General features: G+C 52.0%; 1 protein-coding gene across 12 annotated transcripts in view; it reads right to left on the bottom strand.

The window, feature by feature from the left end:
• akap6 (A kinase (PRKA) anchor protein 6) overlaps positions 1-25,293 on the bottom strand; it is a 58,896-nt gene extending 33,603 nt beyond the window's left edge. For 5 of the 12 annotated variants that reach the window (XM_086049340.1, XM_086049336.1, XM_086049337.1 and 2 more), the window contains exons 1-14: positions 23,947-25,293; positions 21,642-23,535; positions 19,636-19,842; positions 18,737-18,914; positions 14,553-14,662; positions 14,295-14,478; positions 13,364-13,981; positions 13,004-13,276; positions 12,786-12,920; positions 12,446-12,571; positions 11,899-12,123; positions 7,246-7,368; positions 3,415-3,511; positions 3,151-3,323 (exon numbers count right to left, since the gene is read on the bottom strand). In XM_086049340.1, coding sequence (XP_085905466.1) covers positions 3,151-3,323; positions 3,415-3,511; positions 7,246-7,368; positions 11,899-12,123; positions 12,446-12,571; positions 12,786-12,920; positions 13,004-13,276; positions 13,364-13,981; positions 14,295-14,478; positions 14,553-14,662; positions 18,737-18,914; positions 19,636-19,781 — 2,388 coding nt within the window. In that variant the 5' untranslated portion in view covers positions 19,782-19,842; positions 21,642-23,535; positions 23,947-25,293. Of the gene's footprint in view, positions 1-3,150; positions 3,324-3,414; positions 3,512-7,245; positions 7,369-11,898; positions 12,124-12,445; positions 12,572-12,785; positions 12,921-13,003; positions 13,277-13,363; positions 13,982-14,294; positions 14,479-14,552; positions 14,663-18,736; positions 18,915-19,635; positions 19,843-21,641; positions 23,536-23,946 lie in introns of those variants that run through there. The other 7 variants (XM_086049330.1, XM_086049331.1, XM_086049329.1 and 4 more) reach the window with 7 other exon arrangements.
• Between the last annotated feature and the right edge of the window lie 136 nt (positions 25,294-25,429).

The following is a 25,429-nucleotide window of genomic DNA, read 5'->3' as shown; positions in this document are numbered from 1 at the left end:
ACTTGAAAGTCAAGCGAGCCCTGTTTGAGAGACGTACTCGACTCCAATATGTCACCTCGGTGCTAGGGATGTAACGGTTCATCGAAAACCGATTGAAGATCCATTTCAACGGCTTCAAATAAATGTCAACAAAAAAATGAAAGAATCGATCTTGATCGATTTTGATCACAAAAGGAATTGTAGAGATAACGCTCACATCTATTGTACGTGGACGTATTTTCATGTTGACTTCTGGCATTGACGTTTTGGGGGGTAAAGTTACAAAAACTTATTGTTTGTAACAAGGACAAAATGCAGGTGTTAAAAACATCTTTTAGGTCTTAAAAGGAGTCATTCATTTAGTTAAAAAAAAAAAAAAAACGTTTCAAAAAATCGTTTGGAAATCGGGAAGCGAAAATGGAATACGGAATCGAATCGGGGCTCGCGTGAACCGTTACAACCCGTGTCCGACAACATGTGTTGGAAGCAATTTGCATCAAAGCAAGACGAAATCAAGCCAAGCTCCTCCCACGGCCGCGTCAGTGCCCAGACCTCAAGTCCATTGCAAAGTGCAGAGGGGAGGAGCCGGGCGGGCCGCTGGACGATTCGGACCGAGGAAGATGAGGGCCGCTTGGCTTTGTTGGCTCCTCCACGCCACATTGGGGAACACAATTCCCACCCAATAACTTTGGATTTCCCTCTTTTTGGGGCTTTTGTTTTCATTCCGAAATGGCTCAGTGAATGTCCGACTTTCTTTCCTACGCTCAGCATGCAACTTGGAACGGAGGCACTTTGCTTCCTCACTTGCCAAAAGCGCCAACGGGACATCGTTACGTGCTTGTCTTGTCTTGTCTTGCCTTCCTTCCTGCCTTCCTTCCTTCCTTCCTTCCTTCCTGCCTTCCTTTCGTTCCTCTTTCCCTTCATCCAGCCCCACACATGTGCGCACACACGGTGCTCGTGGTCTGTGGGGTGAAATACAAGCCCGAGGCCAACAAGCTGTCTCCACCAGCTACGCTGATAAGAAGCACGCACGCACGCACGCACGCACGCACGCACGCACGGCTCAGGCTGTGCGGAGTGCCACCCAGGGGGTCACTTATCACTTTCCACCTCCATATTTCCTGTCCTCCTTCTACAAACACAGCCTTAAAAAAAAAAAAAGAAGAAAACAGTGCAACATTGAACAAAAGCCACACTCATCAGGTGTGTGCGCGCGTGTGTGTTTCTTAATAAAATTTGTGTCCAGCGATGTGCTCATCTGGAGCCATGTACCCCCCCCACACACACACACACACACACACACACACTCGCCTCCCTTTTTCTCGCCCCTCTTTCTTTCCCTGGGGGAGGTTGCTATGTTCCAGAAAATCAAATGAGATTGTTTCAGAGGAGGTGGGGCGGGGCTTGACCAGGGTCGGGGGCGGGTCTGGTAAGAAGCAATTGCTTTTTCTCCATAGCAACACGAAGCATGCGTTCGGCGGTTGGCTTTCGGAAATGTCCGCACGCCTCGGAGGTTCATCAAAGACGTCAAAGAATATCGACGAACAATCGGAAACGTCAACGTTGCCTACGACAGCAACGAGCGCTCGATAAAGGCTGTCTTGCTATTTATTCTCCCCAGAATCCCATTTTTGTTGAGCGGCTTTTCGCATCAAACATGAGCGCGAAAAGCCGCTTGTCCTGAGTTACTTTGAGCGTCCGTCGAGAGCGCCGTTAGCGTTTCGAGGCAACTGTGGCGCCCAATCACTTCTTTTCTTCCAGGAGCAATTTTGCTCATCGATGACTGTAAATGACTCATTTTTCAAAAATATGACCGAGCGGTCGGCAATTGAAACGCGCGGGCCAAAGCGTCGGTGCAAACAGGGCTGAGGAGCCGACGGGCGACAAGAGCGCGCCGAGGCAAAAGGGCAACTTTGGCCGGCTTACAACGTTGCCGCTGCTTGAGGCAATTGCCCAAAAAAGAGAAGCTTTTTTTCCGCCCCTCTTCTAGGAAGAAAGCGCCTCCTGTTGCGGGGCGGCTTGCCGGGCGGGCTTGCAAACGAGCGGCTGAGCTGGGGCGAACCTGAGGACACTTTGCTGACCAAAGGAAGCAAAAGAAGCGGCGAGCGAGGCATCTTTTCTCCGGCCGGTGACGCGAGAGACAAATCCCACTGAGCCGTCCAATATTGCACTCGGCCGCCGGCGCCATGAAACGCCTCTCCGCCGCGCGCACAACCTTTGCCTCCGTCTTCGATATGCAACAAAAGCCGACACGTGTCACTTGACAATCCTCACGCATGCACAGCAAATCCTTCAAATGCGGCGACACATCGCAGACATCTCCCAACGGCGCAAGGTGTGAGCGCGAGCGCGCGCGCGCGCGTGCTAATCCCCGCGCTGGTGGTCTTGTCAGAGCGTTCTATTTGCTGCTATCAGTGTATCTTCTCCTCGCCGCCTAATCCCACCGCCCCGCCTGTGATATTTCCTGACATTTACATGAATCGGCCCTCCGCTCACAAGAGACCGCGAGCGAAACCGCCAAGACGACGGCCGGCGGGCGGCGAGGAAGACCGGGAAGGGGAGCCGACCGGGAAGGGAGGCGGAGGCAAAGTCCACGCAAACGTCCAAAGGGCTTTCGAGTCCAGGGCAGGAAGAAAGAAGGAAGGAAAGGGAGAGAAGGAAAGGGAGAGAAGGAAGGAAGGACGGACGGACGAGTGAGCGAGCGAATGTTCGGTGGGCGATTGCGCAATGGCTGGAGGAGCCCAGCGCGTTGCTCCCTCCATCGCTTGCTGCCGCTGCTACGCTCCTTTTTTGCTTTTTTTCCCATTTTTCGCCCGTCTCCGCCCATTGCGCTGAAAGTGATGATGACGGTGCTGACACTGAATTATTGATACAAGTGGCTATTTCATCTTTAGTAATGAATATCTTATAAATATTGGAGGAGCCCTCATCATTTATTACGAGCGCACCTTTACTTTGCCATTCCATCAAGGTCACATTCAATTCCGCGCGCACGCGCGCACACACACACACACACACACACACACACACACACTGTAATTGGGCGTGCAAGTCATTAAGGCCGGATAACGAGGGGGAGCTAAAGCGCAACGCCGAGGGCCCGTGTCGGGCTTGAGACGCAAGAGAAGAGCGAGCAAGAAAAAGCAATCAACAGGTAGCGGGCCTCGTTACCCGCGGGCGGTCGGCCGGACGTCCCTCGGGGGGCCGCTCCCATTGGCCGGCGCGCAGGAGGAGGCGCGTGCGGACCAGGCGCAGGGCGTGGAGCATCCAAGCGTGCTGGCGGCGGATCTGAAGCCGGAGCTGCTCCCACTGGCCCGACACCATCGCCAGGATCTCGCGCAGTCCTGGAGGCAAAAGCAACCGGCCGCCGTCAACGTCCGCACGCGCCGCCGTCGCCCCATTCATGCAACGGCCGCCCGCCGCGAGCGCCCGTACCTGATCGCTGGGCGGGGATGACGGCGAGGAGCGCCGCGCCGTCCTCCACGATGCTCTCCTTCAGCGCGGCGTGGCCGTCCACGTTGAGTTTGAACGTCTGAAACGCAAGCACGCACACGCCCTAAGATCTCGCGCCAGAGCTCGCCGCGTGCATTCAACGGCAGGAAAAGGACAACGGAACAAAATGGACGGAAGGCGGGCGGCAAAGTCAATCCGAATGGCAGGAAAAGGACAACGGAACAAAATGGACGAAAGGCGGGCGGCAAAATCAACCCGAATGGCCGGGAACATATTCTTGAAAAATCAAATGCTTGGGTTGACTTCCCCTTTCAACGATCGACTTGAAGTCGGCCGGCAGGACGCACCCACACGTCTCCGGGACGCAACCGGAACAGGAAGTCATCTTTCTGGCCCGGGGGGGGGGACACGTTGTTCCTTTGAGCATCCGGCGCGTACGCGGTCATCCGGATCATTCCGATCGGATCGACCAAAGGGACGCGAGGACGACACAGAGGAGACGCTCCGCCCGAGCCCCGACAAAGATGGCCGCCAATAAAGACGGAGCGCGGCCCGTTGGCCCGAATCGGCCGCCGCTATCGCGGACCGATGGTATTTCAGCGGCGGGGCGAGCGCCCGCTCTCCGTTTCCTGCGCTCAATTTATGGGAAGCGTCGAATCGATAAGCGCCCAACGGCCTCCCATCAATCACGCCACCGTAAGACGCGCAAGGGGCGAGCCTTTACATTTGTCTGGCCGTGTGTTGAAAGGCACATTTCACACCGTGCTGTAAAAAACAAATGAAGAAATACATCAACAACAGACACTTGGCAAAAGAAATACAAGCGCTTTTGAACACTTGCAAATATCCATAACTAGACCCTAGCGCATACACGAACGTCATTTCTATGTGTGTCGGTACAAAGTGGAAGACGCGTGTGTGTGTGTATGAACAAATGTACGTAGCTGTGTTGTGGAAGAATTTGGGGAAAACAAAAGAAATCGCAAGTTCCTCCAGCTGACGATCTTAACCAGACTGAAAGGAGCCGCTTCAAAGCGCGCCGCATCGGATGACCTGTTAGCATTAGCATCTTAGCCCGGAGCCGCGCTTCGGCCTTTAGCATCAGCATATTAGCCGGGGTGCGTGTGGCGCCGATAGGCACATGACATTGAGGCGAGCGTGGCCCAGAAACAGCAGTAAGCGCATCAATTCGGGCTGCAAGAAAAAAAAAAAAACATTCCCACCGGAAAACCCGTTTTGATTCGGCAAACCGAATGGGACCGTGGCACCGAGTACGGGGACGCGCGTCGAATGGTCTTTTATGGGGGACGGACGGCCAGCGGACATCAAACCCGTTGAGGTCGCTGAGCATTTGTCCTTCCTTTGACTCCACGTGACGTAACGCGACTCGGCTTGGACGGTTGGAGCCTTGGCGAGCGTTGGCACGTCGCCGCCGCACCATACGGAAGCGGAATCCCACTCGCGCCGATCGGAACGCTCCGCTTCCTGGAGCGCGCCCGGAGAAACCTGCCTCTCCAACTGTCGGACTGGCGTCTGACGCGCTTGGCCGAGCGCCTTGCGCGGCCAATGCTGGCCCTCGCCTGTTTCCGGTCCGGAGGTGGAATGTTGCGCGCAGGTGCCCCGGCCCCTCCCGGCCCCTCCCGGCCCCTCCCGGCCCCTCCCGGCCCCTCCCGGCCCCTCCCGGCCCCTGCCGGCCCCTGCCGGCCCCTCCCGGCCCCTCCCTCTCCCAGCCCCTCCCGGCCCCTCCCTCTCCCAGCTCTGCCGCAGGCGTCAAAGACAACAAAAATGGGCGTCCGCCGCAGCATCGAATCGAAGCGCTACAACAATGCAAGGTAGCTTGAAAAGGAATCGCAAATTGCATGCTCTTCAATTGGAGTGAGACAACGACCCAACTCCGCTTCGCGGAAGGAGATGCGACGATCCGCCGGTGCGGCCGACAAGGAAGCAAAGTGTCATTTGGTTGCGTGTTGTTTTGGAGCGGTCGCCGCTCCGAGTCAGGGCACCCAAGTTGACTCACACAAAGCACGGCTTCACTCTGCCGCACTTTGAACAAAGGGGGAAAAAAACGGTCGAGAGGAAGTTGTGATCCGCGTGACCTCGGCGCGCGCGACCAGAGAAGAAAGCGAGCGACAAACGATAAACCATAAAACGCCCAAGCTGACGAGTGGACATCAATCAGCAAACACGCAATTAAGCACGCCGGCACACGCTAATGACTACAAAGTGCGAGTGTGACTATCGGACGGACGCACGCAGCCCACGTTAGCAAAGGCGCTATCGACAGCGTAGCGCTACAAAGCGCCATTAGCCTATTAGCTATGCCGTTTCATCACACCCGCCAATTAGCGCACGCCCACTATAAGTGAAGCTAATCGCCGCTAACGGTAGCGCTACTGGCGCGCACAACAAACACGCGGGGGGAAAAGACACACACGTGTACACAGACACACACACACACGCGCGCGGCCAAATAAGCATCGAGATAAGCCAAGTGTGTGTGTGTGTGTGTGTGTGTGTGTTTGCATTGCGTGATGTTCTGCTGGGACGATATAGATGCTCATTTGGAAGTCTGTCCAGGAACATGCAAATATATGCAAATAACCCTCTGCGTGTGTGTGTCTGTGTGTGGGGGGGGGGGGGTGCGTGTGTGTGTGTGCGCACGTGTGTGTTTTTAAAACAGAGCTGCTTGTATATATTTTCTATAAACAATGCAAATACAATCTGTTTTTCAGCGTGCGCGCGAGTGTTTACAATCTTGCGTGTTGATGTTTCGTCTCATTGCACCTTGCGTGCGCGTGTGTGCGCGTGTGTTCGTCCATATGTTTGTAGCTGATTGTTGTTTGATTTTTTTTTTTCCCCTACAAATGAGGACAGAGTGAAATCAAGAGAGACAGCAAGAGACAGCAGACTGCGCGCGTCGGGTGGGGGGGCGGTGGTATATAAAGAGGCGGATCAAACGTGCGATTAAAAAACAACAGAAGGTGGAGGAATGTGACGCACCGAGAAGAGAATTGAGGGAGAAAGACAAGTGATCGTGAAAGACGAGAAGCAAGTTGCGGAAAGGAGGGGGAAAATAAATGAAAAGGACGAGCATGGGAAAAAAGATCGAGATGCTGTTGAAAAGATGATGGCAAGATGGAAAAAAGGTCACAGGATGAAGAAAAAAGACGAGAAAGAGAAGAAAAGGAAAAAATGAAAACTGAGGGAAAAAATGCATCTTTTCAACATGACCAAATTTGGAGGGAGATGGGAAGAAATGAAAAAGATGCGAAAAGGCGAGAGCCGATCAAGACAAAATGGAAAAAGAAAAAAAGGCTGCCTTAAGAACGGCCTTGAGAGTTTCCCAAAACGCTCCATTTGAGTCGACTCCTCGGTTTTAGTATTCATTTGAGTTGTTTTTGGTGGGTACACTGGATGAGTTGAGTGTGAGATTCTAGTTTTTTTTTTTAATTATGAAAAAGATATTTTTTGTGTAGTCACAATAAGTATTGTGCAGTATGGGATGGAAATGAAAACTAAACTAACAGAATATATATATATTTTTAAATCTGATTGAACGATTAATCAACAAAATATTTTTTTTGTTTTATAAAAAATTATAAAATGACCTGTTAATCAGTTACAAAAGTAATCGTTAGTTGCAGCCCTCAACTTCAACTTGAGAGTTTTGGCAGATTTTCTGCTTGAACTAATTTGCGGCTTTTCAGAAAATGTTGTTGTTGTTGCTGCTGCTGTTGTTCTTCTTCAATAGTTTCCGCCAACTATAATAACCTTGGCGCGTGTATGTGTGCGTGCGTGCGTGCGCGTGCTGACCAGGTGCGTGTCCAGGTAGAGCTTGAGCGAGTCCAAGCGGGCGACGGGCGGCGTCCAGTCGCCGGTGCTCTCCAGCGCCCCCTGCAGCCAGCCGATGAATCCGTCCAGCTGCCGCACGAACTTCTGTGAGCAGCCACAGCGCAAGCGTCACAATTGCAATTCCTTCACAATTTCTTATACACACATGGAGAGGGAGAGGGGGAGGGCGACGGAGACAGCGAGAGAGCGAGCGAGCGAGCGAGAGAGAGCGAGAGCGAGAGCGAGAGCGAGAGCGAGAGCGAGAGCGAGAGCGAGAGCGAGAGCGAGAGAGAGAGAGAGAGAGAGCGCGCGATGGATAAGACAACAAACATTGCGCAGACAGTGCAAGAGTGTAGCAATCCTTGTTTTTACCGTAAACCAATCCTGTTTTTTTCCAAACTACCAAACTTGGCATCTGACCACATCCATCAATGATCAATAATCATGACCACAGATGTACGTTAGAAAGGGAAGCTACAGCCGTAAAATGCAGGATTGAAGAGGAGTGACATTCAATGACGTCTGTTTTCTCTTCTTCTTTTAAATGTACACTGTGACACATAATACTGTGACACTGTCTAGAGGCCAAAATTGGAATTACACCCCCAAAGAAAGACCAACATGTCGTTCAAACTGGATTACACAAAAAAAAAAAAAAAAAAAACTCCACCAAAATAGCGGGACCCTGAAACCAGAACCTGCGATGGACGAGGGCTTACTTTACTTTACGCACTTTTGATTTGACCTGACTAAATCTTCTGCGGTTTTCAACAACTATCATCTTACCATAAAATTTCATGAAACAATTTCATAGGAGGGCGGCACGGTGAGCCACTGGTTAGCACGTCCGCCTCACAGTTCGGAGGTCGTGGGTTCAATTCCGGCCCCGGCCTTCCTGTGTGGGGTTTGCATGTTCTCCCCGTGCCTGCCTGCGTGCGTGGCTTTTCTCCGGGTACTCCGGTTTCCTCCCACATTCCAAAAACCGCGTATGCTAGCTTGATCGATCACTCGAAATTGCCCCTACGTGTGATTGTGTGGCATTGAGTGTGTATGATTGTTTGTCTCTGTGCGCCCTGCGATTGGCTGGCAACCAGTCCAGGGTGTCCCCCGCCTGCTGCCCGAAGACAGCCGGGATAGGCTCCGGCACGCCTGCGGCCCTTGTGAGGAGAAGCGCTATGGATAATGGATGGATGGAATTTCATACGACAAAATTATGACTTGAAATAAACTATTTCTTTTTGTGTCAGACGTCTGACTGAAACGAAATAAAAAATTCCTGTCAGATTAAGATGACGAGAAATGTGATTTTGTTTTTCTTGTGTGTTTTTCCTGTTCTTCTATCAATTAGATTTTGGAGAAGATAAAGCGAATACAAAAACGGTATCGTAGTCCTTCCCTTTGGAATGACGTCCCATTGGATGTTAGGCAAGCCCCCTCTCTGTCCACTTTGAAAACCCGGTTGAAGACACACTTCAGATCTGAAATTTTCGGCTCTATTCCGGTGTCAATTGTATATAGTGTTTTATGTTACTTTATTGATCAACACTTGTGTATTATGGCCTTTTTATTGTTTATTATTATTGTTTGTTTGTAAAGTTCTTTGTTACCGCTCTAGCTGTTATGAAATGCGTTGTATAAATAAAATGGTATTGTGTGTATATAAGGCCCACCGCAACCCGACGGTTTTTTGGTACCTGTATGAAGTAAAGCCGCCCAAAAGAGAAGAGTTGATGGAGACATAGTGCCACCTGCTGGTTGACTTGAGCATGAAGCGCATGACGCGCATGACGCGCATGACGCGCATGAAGCAGAGTGTGGCGAAAGTGCAGCTCAGCACACACAACAAGCAGACGATTCTCAGCCTGTCGTCGCATACAAGTACACAGACTTGTGTGGAATCAACGTGCGGGCAGCGATTAAACACTTTGACTTCAGTAAAAGTAGAGAAAAAAAGATCGGACTGAAATGTTGTTGTTGTTGTTTTTTTTGGACGTTGTCTTGTTGCCATCCGCGTCGGCTGAAAAAAGTGTCGCGCCTATTTTGAGCAAGCAAGCAGTAGAAAGTGCATATAAGCTCGTCAAAGTCGCAAAATATAGTCCATGCTCATTCGAAGCGTGACCCTTCCCTTGGAAAAGAGAAAGAGAGAGAGAGAGAGAGATCAATAGTGTTGGAGGAGAAATGGAAATGGAAAAGTATTGATAAGTGAGAGGAAGATGAGAAAGATGAAGATGATAATGAAGATTGAAGGAACAGCAGAAAAGAAAGTTCACCCCCAAAAATATTTTGTAGAGACACACGAAAGAAAATCTGAATAGATCAAAATGATTTACCACTGAGATGCATTGCATTCAACTGAGGTGAAAAAAATCTTACTTTTTTTTTGGTTTGATTTGCTTTATTTCAATCATAATTATTTTGGTTAATTTTGCTGGAAAAAGGAGCTATGAAAAGAAATCAGCCATGGAAAGTTTTTCTACGACGACGCCAGCAAACAGTGATAGCAATTCCCGGGCATTTGTAGGCCGCGGACAAAGTGCGCGGCACTCACTTCCTGCTCAACCGGCGGTTTGTAGGCCAGGGGGAAAAAGGCGCTTGAGCTGAACGGACAATTGGCTCCAAATGTTGGTTTGAGGGGGCCCGATTGGCGGTGAATTCCATGAAGGCCCTGCCTGGAAAGCTCGACCCAAAACAAGAAAAAAATTCAGCCCCTGACATGATTCCAACTTTTCGGGGCCTTGCAACGTGGGCGGAGCGAGATATCAAAGTTTGTCAAACTGGTCAAACAAAGAAGCATATCGTTGTTGTCCTGTTTGTGTGGCTTTCGATTGCGCCGTGTTGGGTGGAGTCGCACTGCAGAGGAAGAGAAGCGCAAGCTTGTCGTCGTCTTCTTCTTCTTCTTCACTTCCTCAATTAGGCTGCTCATCCATCGCCATGATTACATGCTGCTAATTAGGCAGCTCATCAGCTAATTAGCCCGGAGCACCCAGGAACGACCGGCGTGACTGCCGGTGTGTGCGCGTAACTCCATTGCTTTGGTCTGCAGCAGTTCAGCACGCCACACAGCGCCTACTAATGAAGTTGGCGCCCGTCTGTGCGTGCGTGTGTGTGTGTGTGTGAGTGCGCGCGCGCGCGCGTTTCTCTCTCGCTCTCTACGCATGTAACTCGATTGCTTTAGTCTGCAGCAGTTACTAAAGCCAATCAGCGGGTCTTAATGAAGTTGACGCCATTTCATTGGATTCAACGTAAAGATAATCACTCAACTTATTTATCTAAATGTATTATTGAGAAGCTGAAATTGCGAACACTATGGCAATTTTGAACGTAAAAAGGTATCAAAATGATTCATCGATTATCAAAAACCATTACTGACCCATTTGATGATCGATGACTTGATCGCACCTCAAAAAAATATCACGCAAAGGAAATGAAGAGGAACATTGGAGGAAGAACCAGTGAGCAAGGAAAGAAAAGAAAGTCACCGGCCCAACGTCAATGAAAGAAGCTCCGCCCATAGCCTACCTCACAAAGATAACCTATGGGAGCTGGCCGATCGCGTGGCGACAGAGGGGAAACCCGGCTCGCGCTCATCCAGCCCAAAAAGCTCAAAGCATGTGGTCAAATGCGGCAAGGTGAACCCGCACGCACCAGAGAATCAAGCTGGCTTGGTTCCCCCAAAAAACGAGTTGACACTGTCACACCTTTCTGAAGGTCTGAAGGTCCTGCTGACCACGGTGTGACACCAAACACCGTACAAAGAGCCAATGAAGAAGAAGAAGAAGAAGAAGAAGAAGACGTCGTGAATAGGAAACTGTCGGAAATAGAAAAAAAATCCAGCGCGGTCTCATTAAAGATGCGGCAAATCCTCGGCGTATTGACATTTGGCCATATTCAATAGGACAAGATATGACTGATGAGCGCACGCGCGGCCTGCTCGATAATCCGGCTGCCAATCAAAGGCGACCTTTGCGGGTGAGATGATGAGACCGTGGATTCAATGATGGATTAGCCCAAAAGGCAGGCGCTCCGATAGCGGGGCGCCGATCCGTCGCGAGTGGCCGTCGCCAGCAAAGTCGGCTTCAAAAGCAACGGGGTTTTTTGTGGCCCCGCCACCCGGACGACGTCAACGGACGCCACGTGGGTCTTTGGCGCTCGGGCCGGCTCCAAAGAAGCCCACCGGGCTGCGTGCAAACGGAGGATCGAAAACGCCGACACACCCCAGCTGACGCGCCGCCAATAAATCGCCAATAAATCCTTTCGGTCATGTCGCAGAATTCAATCGGGGGAAAAAAAGACAACTTCCAAGAGCCGCCGAACCGGCCGATCACCTCCGAACGCAGCCACGCGTCATTTGGGCCGCGGCACTTCTTTACGTCCTCTTTTTGAAAAGAGTACAGCTGACGTGAATGGCCGAGAAAAAGTCACCACGATTTCATCTTGGTTCTCGTTTGCGCATTTCAGCGGGGCCGTGTGCACGGCCGCAAAGGATTGTGGGCATCGCGGTGCAATTGTGAAACAAGAAAGACCTGAGCATATTGGAAATATCCGATCGGCTGTTTGAAAAGACGTCGGATGGCGAAAATGCCATTTTCTCAGTCCGTCTAGGTGCGCGCGGGCGTGAGCGCCACGTGTCTGTACCTCCATCTTGCTCCACACGTGGGGATCCTCGTCCCGGCCGACGGCCTCCAGAAGCTGCCGCGCCAGAGTCGCGGTCCCGCAGGTGTCCGGCGGCGGGGGCTCCTCCCCTTCTTCGGACAGCAGCCGGCTCAGCCGGCCGGACTCGATACTTTCGTCCGACGGGCGGGCCGCGTCGCTGGAGGAGGCGGGGCTGAGGCGGCCCGGGGGGTCCCGCGTGATTGGACCCTTGAGGACGGGCGGGAGGAGTTGGGAATCAATCATTAGAATTGATTTTGCGTAGCTAGCAGCTCGGGGGCCGGCGTCGATTGCGTCATAGTGGGCCGCGATGGGGAAGGAGCGAATTGTTGAGCGCCGCTAGGCTTTTGCGGGAGACAAAGCGAAACGGCGTTAAAGTGGGGACAGGCAAGACAGGCAAATATCGCAAGGGAGTAAACGTACACCGTAGCCCCCCCGCAAAGCGAGACTCCATTTCATGTAAGCGTTGGAAACTGCTTTCCAAGCTTAGCGACAGGACAAATGCAACTTGTTGAAGCAGGAAAAAACCTACCAGCGGTGGACAAGGGACATCGTCTCCGCTCTCAGGAGAATCCCAGTTGTCCTGGTTGAGCTCGGTCAATTCCCAGTCATCCACGTCCTGCAAAGCATCGGGGCTAAGGTCCTCACCGCTGGGTCCCTGCAGCGACAGCGGCAGCGGCAGAGACAGCAAAGAGACAGCAAAGAGACAGCAAAGAGACAGCAAAGAGACAGCAGAGAGACAGCAGAGAGACAGCAGAGAGACAGCAGAGAGACAGCAGAGAGACAGCAAAGAGACGACAAAATCAAGCGAGGACCTGAAAGAAGAGCAGCGAGGGCCGAGAGGCGACAAGAAATCTCCAAAGTCCACCCACCAGCGCCCGAGCCAGACTCTCCAGGTTGATGGCCAGAATCTCACAATTGTGGATCTGAGCGGGGAGCGCCAGGAACTCCTCCGACCCGTACCAGTGCTCCCAGTCTGGACTGGCCTCTGAGGACGCCCGCGGCTCCTGCCGGGTTGGGGAGGTCCAGGATGTGACCGCTCGGTCCGCAGAACAGAAGCCAGACAAGGCGGAGACAAAGGATTGCTCACCTCGTGTCCTTCCCGCTTGACCAGCCAGGACGGCCTCTTGGCAGGAGGCGGTCTGGGGTCGGACTCCTCCCCGCTGGCCTCCAGGTCCGAGGACGGGACCCGATCCCCGGCGGAGGACGGCGGCGAGAGGTCCGAGTCACCGTCGTCGCCGCCGCCGGCGCAAGGTTCCGCCGGCTCTCTCCGGGACGCCGCATCCTCCGGAGGCGGGGAGCCTTCCAAAGGAGTCCCGTTTGTCATCGTGTGACCTCGTTGGATGTGGCGACCGGTTACGAGCTGGTGGGAAGGAGATGCGATGCAACCTGAGGGTTGGCTTGGAACCGCAAAGACATTTGAAAGCTTCAACATGGACGTGAGACTAACCCGCGGGTTGCCGGCGTCTTCGCAAGTGTTTTCCGGACAAACGGAGTCCAGCTCCAAGCGGAACTGGGAGCGGTCAATGAGATGATCCTGGAGCGGATCCTCCAGAGGCTCCACGAGCGGATCCTCCAGAGGCTCCACGAGGGCGGCGGGGGCGCTGCGGCTGAGTCGAGCCTGGATTTGTAGCTGAGAGAGCGCGCCGTTGCCCTCCACCCGGTCCAAGAGCAGAGCCACCCTCTTCGGGAGCGACGGCTCGGCGGTCCGGTCGTCGGCCGACAGAGAGCGCTTTGCGGCCTCGCTTTGATCGCCGGCTTTGCCGTCCCCCGAGTCGGGATGGGTGCGGTTGGACGCGTCTTCAGATGTCGCCCGTTTGGCCAAAGTGCTGCGGAGCTCGCGGCTCCCTTGTCCTGGTTCCTGGTTGTTTTCGGAGTCTGCTTCCCCGACCTCGTCCAGCTCCCGGGAGGCGTCCTGGTTTTGCCGGGTCTCGGGCTCGTCACCGGGACTGTAGTCGCTCAGTTCGCAGGCCGTGATGCCGCAGTCCAGAGAGAAATAGTCCCGGCTGCAGCGAATGGTCAGCCGACCGCAGTCGTCCACTTCGGTCAGGGCGTCAAGTCGACGAGTCTGAAGGACAAGAGCGAGTCGGTGAGGAGGAGGACTAGGACTAGCTGCGGGCGGCAGAAGGCGGCGAGGCCGGGCTAGGCTTCCTTTTGCCCGACCGACCATTTGCCTTGAGCCTCCCGCCCGGTTTTGGAATTTCCTCGCCAATTTTCCCGCCTGAACATAGCAACTCGCGTTTTGCTAAGCGCAGCGGTTACATTTTATTCCTGAGCGTAGTCGCCGCTTTCCAGCGGCTGCACCTCGGTCGCGGGTTCTCCTGGGGGCAAAGTTCCACTGACACCGCGACAACGAGGAGGAACGAGGCCGTCGGACGCACCTGGTGTCGGTCCGGGTCCGTGTCCGTGTCCGCGTCCGGGTCCGCGTCCGGGTCCCGGCTGAAGGCCTGCAGGATGTCGGTGTGCCCGGTGAAGTTGCCGTTGGGGTCCTGCAGACCCTGAAGGAGGCGCTCCTTCAGGACCAGGACCGAAACCCTCAGCTGGTGCCACAGAAGCTGCACGCTCCTGAGTGCGCACGGCCACGGACGAGATGAGTCAAAAAGGCACGTGCGCGCACGCGATCGGCCGCCGGCGCTCACCTGATGTCCACTACGATGTTGACCGAGTAGGACAGAAGCTTGAGGGAGAACTCCGTCTCCAGAAGGGCGTGGATCTGCTCCACGTGGTCAGAGATGTCCTCGCAGATGTCCTGACGCGCACACACAAATACTACGGTCGTCATGAGCGCCGACGCCGTCGCCGTGCGCGGTGTGGCTTTCGGGAGTTCTGTTCGTTACAGGTCCTTTTGATTTTGCTTTTTTAAATTCACTTACTTTTCATTCGTTTCGGGAGCCTTTTAGGGCTTGTTTTTTCGGGGGGTTTTTTTTGCTGCGCGGTACTTCCTTTTCCTTTGTTTTGTCTTAGTATCGGTTGTATTTTTGTTTTTGTTCAAATCCAGTGGATGGCATATTTGTTCAAAAGGGTCTGTCGGTTTTCTGAATGTCAAAACAAAAACAAAGGCCCTTTTGGCCCGACTTGGAGTTAGTTTTAGTCGGTTTTTTTATAAAAGCTAAGGTGCAGTTTCGCTTCTCTTTTGTTTGTATTTTATTTTGTCAACGGAAATGTTTTTCAGTTTCAGTTGGAGGTGTTTTGCTCATTCTTGTCAGTGTATTTGCCGTGTGAGAACGCGAGTCGTACACAAAAGCAGTCACGTGAGCGCGTGAGCGTGCGGTCATGTGATGTTGTTTCCAAAGGGACTGACGTTGGCGTGGACTGGCTTCCTGCTTTCTGAACACATTTTTCATGAAGAAACCACCTACATTTTCCCAAACATATCACCTGACTTATTCATGAAAACCTAAGCGGGCCGCCTAATGTTTCTCTCAAAAATACACTCCTCAAAACTTCCTGGCCATAGACCTCAACTTTTATGAACATTCCCCCTTTTTTTTTCTTCTTCTCGAATGGACTCCGCCCATTCCTTACCCGAACGCGCCACCTCCACTTTCTCACCTATTTTTCCCCCGAAAATACAACCATTTTTCATAAACGCACCACCATCTCCGACCCCCTACCCGCATTCTACCAAACCTCACCATCACTTCCTTTTTTCACAAACACCACCTTTTCATACTACCTCCAAATTTCCTAGCCATACATCTCAATGTTCCTGAATATGCCAGATCGTTTTGGGGGGTTTTCCTCAACGTAGCGCCTCTACTTCTACTCACTTTCTGCATCTTTTTTTTCCGTTCAAACCTCCTCAATTTGACCTGAACATACCACTTCCATTTTCCTGAGCACGCTCACTCGATTGTCCCTAAACGCTTCCTGAATATTGGACCTTTTTTTTTTTTCCTGAACACATAGCACCTCCGGGTCAAAGCGTTTTGGAGGTTCTGATGGCCAAAGTTGCTCTGGCATCAAACGGAAGCACTTAGCCACTTGCGAGCTGTCACATCAAAGCGTCGGCCGTCGTCCTCCACGAGGGAATCCAACGCCCGCTCGCTCGCCCGCTCGCCCTTTCATCTCAACACACCAGAGAACAAACGCCTCCGCCTCCGCCTCCAAAACGACCCGCTGGGACGTCCAGAAGCGCCCCGGGGGGTGTCAGCAATTACAGCGGCTCTGTCATCAAAGTGCGCTCACGTCGCTTCAAGACACCGATGGCGTCTTTCCCATACTGCTTTCAGATGCAAATCAGCGCACGCGCGCACGCACATTTCAATTCACAGCTAGTCTGTCAACTCATTTGAAGGATCTGCTGGCCGCCCATCACACCAAACGTGTGTGCGTGTGCACAGTGGGGCTCATTGGCTGCTGTGTGTGACGGTTCACACGCACGCATGCGCACACGCACCGGTGCACACTTGCGCTCTCTCTCTCTCTCTCTCTCTCACACACGAAAGCTCGGGTGTGCACACATTCACATGTGCACGCACACACCAACTCACGAGCAAAAATGTCCTTTCCACTTTCATGCAAACAAATGGCGCCGATTTCCAATAGGGAGGCAAAGGAAAAGCGGAGACAAAAGTGGTGTGAAAAGAAGCGTCATCCTTCCAAGGATGTCCCACTGCCATTTGGGGAGCTCCTGCCCGCCGTCGCCCCCATTTTCGGGGAGGTCAAGCGTCGCCCGTGGCGTCTGGCTTTGACGCCGCGTTGGCTGAGGGCGGCGTAACCGTAGCGACCGGGCTGCCCTGACGTCACCGCGACAAGGCCGGGTCATCGCGTCGGACGCTCAACAACGTGCTTCCGACTCACTCCGCAAAGTTGCCTTGTGGCGCACGCGACGGCACCTCGGTCCTACCTCGAGCTCTTGCTTTTTTGCGTCTTCATTCCAAAAATGAGAAGCTGCCCTGCCCGCTGGCCTTGCAAACTTCCTCGTGGCCGCCGCCGCCGCCGAGCGCGCGAGCGAGCCAGCCGGTGTCTGTCTGCGTGTGTGCGTGTGCGTGCGTGCACGATGACCTGCTTCTTCCATTGGGTGTTGGCGGGGCCAACAGTTGCCAGTTATTTTGGGAGCCGTCTCACCCAGACACCCCCCGCCCCCACACACACAAACACAACACACCACACAAACTGTAACACATGCGCGCACACCACAAACATACCACACACAAGAAACACACAGAAACTCTACTCCACGCAGTCACGCATGTATACAATACACACACAAACAGGTAGTCAAAGTAGCAGCACACAACACACGCACTGTGAAATTCTTTCACAGGCGTACTGCAACATGGACACGCGCGCGCACGAGCACACACTCGGTGCCTCAGATGGCGAGGTCCAAAAAAATACAAGAAATAATAATCAATTTCAAAAAAGTTGGCAAGGTCAGCAAGTGAAGGACACAAGCTTTTACTTTGAAAGTGTCCTTCTTGTCCCTGCGCCACTTGCAGCATTCCTGACGTGGCGGCCGCAGCGACGTCATCGCAGGCGCCCCCCCCCACTTGCCCTCTCCTAGCAGCCGCGACTTTCCTCGCGCAGCTGTTGCAACTTGCAAAGGCATTCCATTCGGCGACGCCCTCGAGGGGCAACGTCAAAAGTCACAATGCGCCAAGATGAGCACGAGGGCGAGCGGACGCCAAGACGAGCAAGTCAAAAGGCCCCAAGGCCCCCGACACGCGAGCGTCTTCTTCATCGCGTGACACTCGCATGACGAGTCCGTCCAGCAAGGACGCGTGTTGTAAAAAGCGCCCTGCGATTGCTTTTCTGGGACACGCCAAAATGGTTGTCAGCACACAAACGTGTCAACATGTTTTGTTTTGCAGATGCCGTCATGACGACGACAACTAGCCAGACGCCCGGCGGCCACTTTATTAGGTACACCAGCTCATCACCCACTTCCCGCACTTGTTTTGTTTGTTTGTTTGTTTCATCGCGTCGGAAAAACAAACGTTGCAGTAAGCACCTTTGATCCAAACACAAGTACACTCTTGTTTGTCTCCAACCTAGAGATTGTTCGTCAGTCTTTTATCAGCTCGGTTATTCAAGACTGAAAATGTTGCAACTCCACCAAATGACCACCAAGCGGCGCCATAGACGAATCTCTCGAGCAACAGCACTGGCCAATTCAATGAGACGCGGTGGACTGGGGGGGGGACGTTTTTCGGGTCAACTATTAGTCTATGTTGTTATCAAGGTTCTTATTATGATGGTGATGATGAAGTTCTTTTCATGATTGCTGCTGTTGCAATTGTGATCTTGGAGCTTGACGGGCCGCTTTGTGCTTCCTGGAGACCTTCTGACTCACTCACTTCAGACTTGACGCTCTGGATTTGGATTCGGATTACAGTATTTGTCATCACCGCGTTTACATTTACGAAATGTCAAAGCGGCTCTCGAATAACGTCAACGCAGGTCGAACTATTGAAGTGAGCGAAGTAAATCGCGCAACGGAAGGAATACTGCGTCAAGTGGAGCCAGACGCGATGGGAAAGGCGACGCCCGCCGCCGAATTGACGAGGAATTATTTGCACAGCGACGGGCAGGCTCGTGACTTTCTGGAAAATAGATTTCATCGCTCGTTAAATCCCCAAACAGGTCATTCGTGAAGTATGCATGGGCTAAGCCTATTGTTTTTAATCAAGCTAGCTGTGGCGGCACGCTACAAAAACAACAAATGAGGTTGGGGATCATCCGCTCGTTTGCGACTCCGCAATCATTGCAAAAAGGATTTGGAACAAGCATCCGAATCCAGTCCAGGAAAAGGGCTCAATCAAAACACGCACGGGGAAACAATTGCTCGTTGGCTAGCTGTGGAGGAGTTGAAGTTTACCTTGAGCTGCAGCAGGTGCGCGTCCACGTGTCTGTTGTCGCCGTCTTGCGCCACCGAGCACGTCAGTCGCGCCACCCGGGCGGCGCTGGCGCGGAGCCACGCCTCCGTTTGCGGCAGGTGGAGCAGCACCTGCCAGTCGCCGCACGCCTGCACCGGCGGCGGCCGCCTCTCATTGGGCCTGCGGGCGGAGAAGGGGCGGGGTCAGCCGCATGGTCCGCGACATCCTCGTCGCTACCTTCCTCGTCATCATCATCATCATCAACACCATCATCTTCATCATCATCAAAATCATCACTGCCTTTATCAATGTCACTACCTTTACCTTCATCACCATCATCACATCTTCATTTTCATCTTCATCATCACCATCCTCCTCCTCCTCCTCATATTCATCACTACCACTATCTTCATTTTCATCATCACCACCCGCTTCGTTTTTATCTTCATCATCATCATCATCGTCCTCATCTTCATCGCTACATTATCTTCTTCATCACAATCCTCATCAGCGCCATAGTCACCATCTTCAGGTTCATCATCCTCATCCTCATCCTCACCATCACGACCGTCATCATCACCACGCTCTTCCGCATCGGATCATCTCCATCATTTTCGTTTTCATCATCATCTTTTATCACTTTACCATTATCATCATCATCATAAGCATCACCGCCTTCATCTTCATCACATCCTCCTCCTCAACATCATTTTTATCAACAAGCAACATCACCTTCATCATCATCACATCATCCTCATCACTACATTCTCTTCTCGACCACAATCGTCATCATCGTCATCATCACCGCCACAGTGACATCTTCACTTTCATCTGCAACATCATCATCATCACTACTACAGTTATCTTCATCATCCTCATCTCCTTCTGCTTTGTTTTTTACCTGTGAGCAACGTGGGGCGCCTCCGTCATTTTTCCCATCGCGGGCGTGGCTACCGACGCCCCCTCCTGGTCCAGAGTGGGCGTGGCGGCGGTGAGCATGGGGGACGGCGGCTCGGGGCTCAGAGGCGACAAGGCCACCGCATTCATGGTGACGGAGAGGACGAGGTGACTGACAGCGGCAGCGGCGGATGCTGTTCATGGGCGGAGCCTGCGGCCACACAAACGACCGACAGTGAGTCAGCACGACAAGCGGGTCGGACCTCGCGCGAGGCAACGCATGACGTCATGGCCAAATGACGTCCTACCTGACGACGCCAACTCGCTCAAATGACTCAATGTCGATGCGCGATCGTTTGGTCCGGAGGGGACGTCGCCCGTCGGGGCTGTGATCTGTCATCTCAGAGCAACAAAGGACCCGATTGTCCACGAAGGCCCGGCTCGGCACACACGGCTCGGCACGGCACGGCACGGCCTCTCACAAGACGTGTGACACGCACACGGGAAATGACGACGTTTCCCTTGAGCATAATTTCCACGACGGCAAAGTCAAGACTTCATTGGGGCGAGCGTCAGCATGACATGACATCACCCAACAATGGCCACGCCCACAGTCAAGACTGGCTCAACAACGCTTGGACCGTCGATCAATATCTGGGCTCATCCTAGATATTGATCGGTGAATTTTGGTCAAACGCATTGGACAAAAATGAAATTGATTTCATGTAAAAATGGAAATTTCTTTTCCTACTCGGCAGCAGTTTTGAAAGCGGCAGCAAGTAAACAAAACAACGGCAGCCATTTTGTGTCCTCCGTCTTGAACCGAACTTCCCGTTTGGCTTTATTCAAACAACTTCCCGTTTCATTTTGATAGTTTTGTCCGGGACGCGCCCGATCGTGCCCGACTGCCGCTTTCGTTTCGCCGCCGTGTGAATAGTGCGACGACGACGACGGCCACGAAGGAGGCTGTGAGCTCGCGTCGAGGTTCTCATGCGGAAATACCCTTTCTTCATACGTCCACGACTTTCATGCGGCCACGGACGTCCCGCTTCGGGATTCTCTCATCATCCGTCATCGCGATGACCGTTGAAATCACATCTTGACCACTAAATCTCATCTGGGCGACTTCAAATCGCATCTTGTAGACTTGAAATCTCGTCTTAACAACTTGAAATCTCGTCTTGCCTTATTTCTTTTCTCATTAAGTGACTGTAATATGCCGCTCCCACGTTTGTAATTGTTCTTAGCGCAAGCTTTTAGTTTTCCCGAAATGCTTCGTTTTCGTGTCGTATTCGTTTTCTTTTTTCTTGACGGGATATTTGTCCAGTGGACAATTAAAAGGAAGCTCAGTCAGTAATGTCGTACGTTCAAATCAAGTAGAATTCCCCACGACCGTTTGACCTTCCCTCTTGCGTACGGACGCAGAGCCACACCGAAATCAATACATTTCCAATCAGGCCGAAAGCTGAAAACAAAGGACGTTTTTGCGATGATTGTAGCTCGAGTTTGTTGAAATAAACACGAGGCGTCGTTTCCGTTGGATGTCGGAATTTTGAAAGCAGTTTCTTTTGTGTTGCTCACTTTCATGAAGTCGGTGTTTTTTTCCATTTTCATTTGAGTGATCTGGTTATTTTTGGTGAACTCTAATAACCTTGTTCTAGAGCCCCGACCCCGCCCCTCGCCCAGTCAGCCTAACGTGAGCCCAATGCGGGCCACTAGAAGCGACAAACGGCTGGCGCTGTCGGGAAAGGAGCCGACGCATCACCGCGGAGCAAAACTTTTGCTCCGCGTGCAAAGGATCGGGCCACGAGTGCAAGGCGTCGGCCCGCAGGCGGAGTCGACTCGGTGCCCGGACAAAGCTGACGGAGGAAAAAGGGAGGCTGGCGCCCCACCCTTGGCCCGCCGCTGGCTTTGACTCGACTGCCTCGACAACCTTTACTTGCGCTTTTTACGCCGAGGCGCCGTCGCTCACGCACGCACACACCAAGACACCAGAAGATGAGTACGTACCACATCTGCTGCTGGCTCCTCGCTCTTCACTGTAATCGAATAATCGAGTAACGCTCGTCTGCGGTGGGATGGACGGACGGACGGGGTGGATGGAGGATGAAGGAAGGAAGGACGGATGCGGGAGGGAGGCGCCTCCCTCGGCGGTCAGGTCAGTCCCACTGCGGTGCTAGCAGCCACGATGCTAGTGCTAGCGCTAAGCTAAGAGATGATGCGGCACCTTCAGGACAGGAAACACCAGCGGGGAGAGGGAGGGAGGGAGGCAGGGAGGGGGAGAGAGAGAGAGAGCGAGAGGGAGACGGGGCCTCCTGTTGCCTTGGTAACTGAAGAGGATGGGATGGAGAGGGCAGGACTGCGCTCTTGATTGGCTGGCAGGGTGCGGCACTCCACTCGGTGGGGAAGCGGGGGTGAACAGGGCTGCCCCCCACAACTCCATCCTCCTCCTCCTCCTTCATCTTGGACAGCAGCAGCGCCCCCTGCTGCTGCTGCTGCTGCTGCTGCTGCTGCTGCTGCTGCTGCAAAAACACATCAGGACAGGATGGGAAACAATCCTTTTTTTATTGAGCATCATTTGTATAACACAAAAACTGTCTTGTATCATACAGAGAGAGATAAAAAACATGACATTGAATAATGCCCATATGGATGGGAAACGTTTGGGCACAAAAACAATACAATTTATTTTGACATGTGTGTAAAATTGTTTGTGTTGATAATAAAATGATAATTCAATTGTGGATTTGATTTTTCATTCATTTGATCAGCATGTAAATAAGATGCGTTGCTTTTTGTGCATTCAAAAATGAGAAGCTGCCACGGCGTTGTTGCAAACTTGGACGTGTGGCCGCCGCACACTCACTCGGACTTTGCGAGCGTGTGTGCGTGTTGCGGTGTGTGTGCTTGTGTGTGCATGTTGACCTGCTTCTTCCATTGGGTGTTGGAGGTGGGGTCCGGGGGGGGGGGGTGTCAACAGTTGCTTTGGGTTATTTTGGGAACCATCTCACCCGGACACCCCTCACACACACAAACACGATGGAACAACACACTAGACAAACTGTAACAAACACAGACACAAAAACACATGCACTCTGCTGCTCTCTCACACACACACAATACATATTGTAGAGCTGAATGGTGAAAGAAATCATGTTTTTTTTTTTCTACTGATGTAGACTGGGTAATATGTTCGGTGTCACATCATTTGACAGAATTGCGAACTCTAAACCTCCGGCAGGCTGAATTCAAAGACACCTCGAAAGGCAAAGTGAAAAACTGATGCAGCGCTGAAATGTCCTTCCAGCAACTCCAAATGTTACTCAATAGTGTGCATGGGGAATAACCCTAACCCTTCAGGCACTAGCTCTCATTGATGTGCCGTCCTGGAGGAGTTGGAGTGTCTGTGCAACTTTTGTAAGGTCCAGGTACCGCCTCATGCTGCTACCAGTCGTGACATTGACCCTAGCCAAATGCAAAACTGGTGGAAAAACTATCCGAAAAGATGAGGAGGGGAATTTGTCAGTGGTCTCCACCTGTAAAATTTCCCCACTGTGGGATCAATAAAGGCATTCTTATCTTAAAAGCCTTCCTGTTTTGGAGGTCATCTCGTTGTTGCTAGCACACCTGTGGTTGATTTCATGAACACCAAAGCAGCAGCAAATAATTAGCAACCCCCTCTTTTACTTAACTTACCAGATCAATATCCCAGAGGTTTATAGTGTGTGTATATATACATAGCTGTATCATTTTTTTACTAGTCCCAAACCAGTGTTCATATCGCTAGCTAAACTAAGGCTGGCTTACCTCTCTGTGGGTTTTGTAATCATGACGAATGAAGTTAGACGTTGGCAACGTTGTTGTGTCTTCATCCCGTGAGGTGCAAACCATGCGTTTTTCCATCCTATTTTTGTCAACGTCATGGACAAAATAATCCATTAATTCAGAATTAGTTGGAATTGCTCCGACCGACGATATTAGTGTTTACGTTGCCACATCACACGTAACAAGTGACGCTGACCGGGTTGCCAGGTTGGCGTGAATGAACAAAAAAAACAACATCTTTTTACTTTCTTTCTTGCTTGCCTTCCTAAAAAGGCTAACTGTGTTCAAATGCAAATTTGAAACCATAAACAGGATGACTTGTCAAGTCATGAGGTCAAAGTCAAGTCGAGTCACTTAGATACCAAGTCAAGTCATTGCCGTGTTTTTGACTAAAAATAGCAACTTGTCTGACTCGAGTCAATATGACTTGAGTCGAGTACCCAACAACCCCCCACCCCCATCTCTGCTATGTGGTCCATAACATTTTTACCTTTCAGTTTGTATAAAACGTGCGAAAAAAAATCCAATTTATTGAGGTGGCGGGGGAACAGCCCTTCTCAGCTTCTCAGTTCGTCACAATCCTTCTCTACAGACGATGAGGAATATGTGCCTATGGGCGTGGTGCCTGTTCACTGTCATCTGTCCGTCTGTTCACTGCCAGCATACAGCACTCGGATATCAAGTTTGTGCACGTAAGTCAAATCCCAAAATAGGCCCACCAACAGCTTGAAAAGGTGAGTCAGTTGTATTTCAAGCCGCCGCCATACTTGGAATGTTGTGGAAATCGAGTCCGGCCGTCCCTTGCAGCTGAATGAGCTCAATTCGCTAAATGTGTCACAAAAACTACGTTTGGAGGGCATCAAACGACAGTGAGCGTTTTCTGGAAAAAAAACAAGTTTATTTGGAAACAGGTTGAACTTTTTGGAGTTTCCAGCAGTGTGTCTGCTGGCTGAAAATACAAAGCGTGTCACGCACGGCGAACCATCTTCCTAGTAGACAAACTTGTTTTTTTCGTATAGCAGCCGCTCAAAGTTTATTGGCCGCAAAGTTTACAGACGCAACCCAGTCGCGACGTTTCGTCCCTTTAACGCGTTTGGAAGAAAAGGGCCACACTAGTCGACTGCCAGGCGGCGTTTGCTTCGTGAACATACTTTTAAAAAACAAAACATGATTCATTCTCACAGGAATTGCTACATTTTCCCTTCGCTTGCGTGTTCTACTCCATCAATTTGACTGTCAGTTCAACACACGCACCCCTTACCCCCCCGCGAAAAAAAAGTGGAAGTGTTTCGTTTCGGGTGCTAGCAGCTTGTTAGCATCACGCTAACACGTCACCAACGTGGCGCAGATGCGCGTCTGGACCGCCAACATCCGCTTGTTAGACGCGCGCACAAACACTTTTACTCACCACTCTCACCTGCCAGTTGCCTCAACTCTCAAACGATCTCACGCATTCGCTCACTCACATTTTAACACACGCGCGCGCGCGCACAGCTACTGGCTCGCTGGGAGACCTTCCGCAGCGCACACGTGCTCGACGCGTGTGGTGCGCGCGGACTGCAAGCGAACGCCCTCGGCAACGCCTTTTCACATTTCGGTTTGGCTTGCTCCCAAACTCCAACATCGGTGTCGACGTCTCGCGTCTTCCCACAAAGTGCTGGTTGCTGGCTGCCCGCCTGCACCTAAACGATGCGTGCGACCAAGATTTCTTTTGCGCTCCTGTCGGACGGCAGCAAGTTTTCTGGCCATGCTGCGTTCAAAGACGGCTGCCAAGTGGCAGCCTTTTCTTCCACAGCCATATTCCGAGCGCGTGCATGCACACTGACGTCACGTCACATCACCGCTGGTGGCCGTCTGTCGCGCTGTCGAGTCCATCAGTAGCGTTTGTGCGCTGATCAATTCGGGTAAAGTTAGTCTTCCTTTTACAAACGCATTTCATCTAGTTAGGAAAGCTACAAAAACTATAGCACAGT

Source organism: Filicampus tigris, chromosome 13 (genome assembly GCF_054856515.1).
Source record: "Filicampus tigris isolate MCC_2025a chromosome 13, RoL_Ftig_1.0, whole genome shotgun sequence".
NCBI lineage: Eukaryota > Metazoa > Chordata > Actinopteri > Syngnathiformes > Syngnathidae > Filicampus > Filicampus tigris.
Note: the sequence above shows the minus strand (reverse complement) of the source record. Positions and strands in the feature narration are given on the sequence as shown.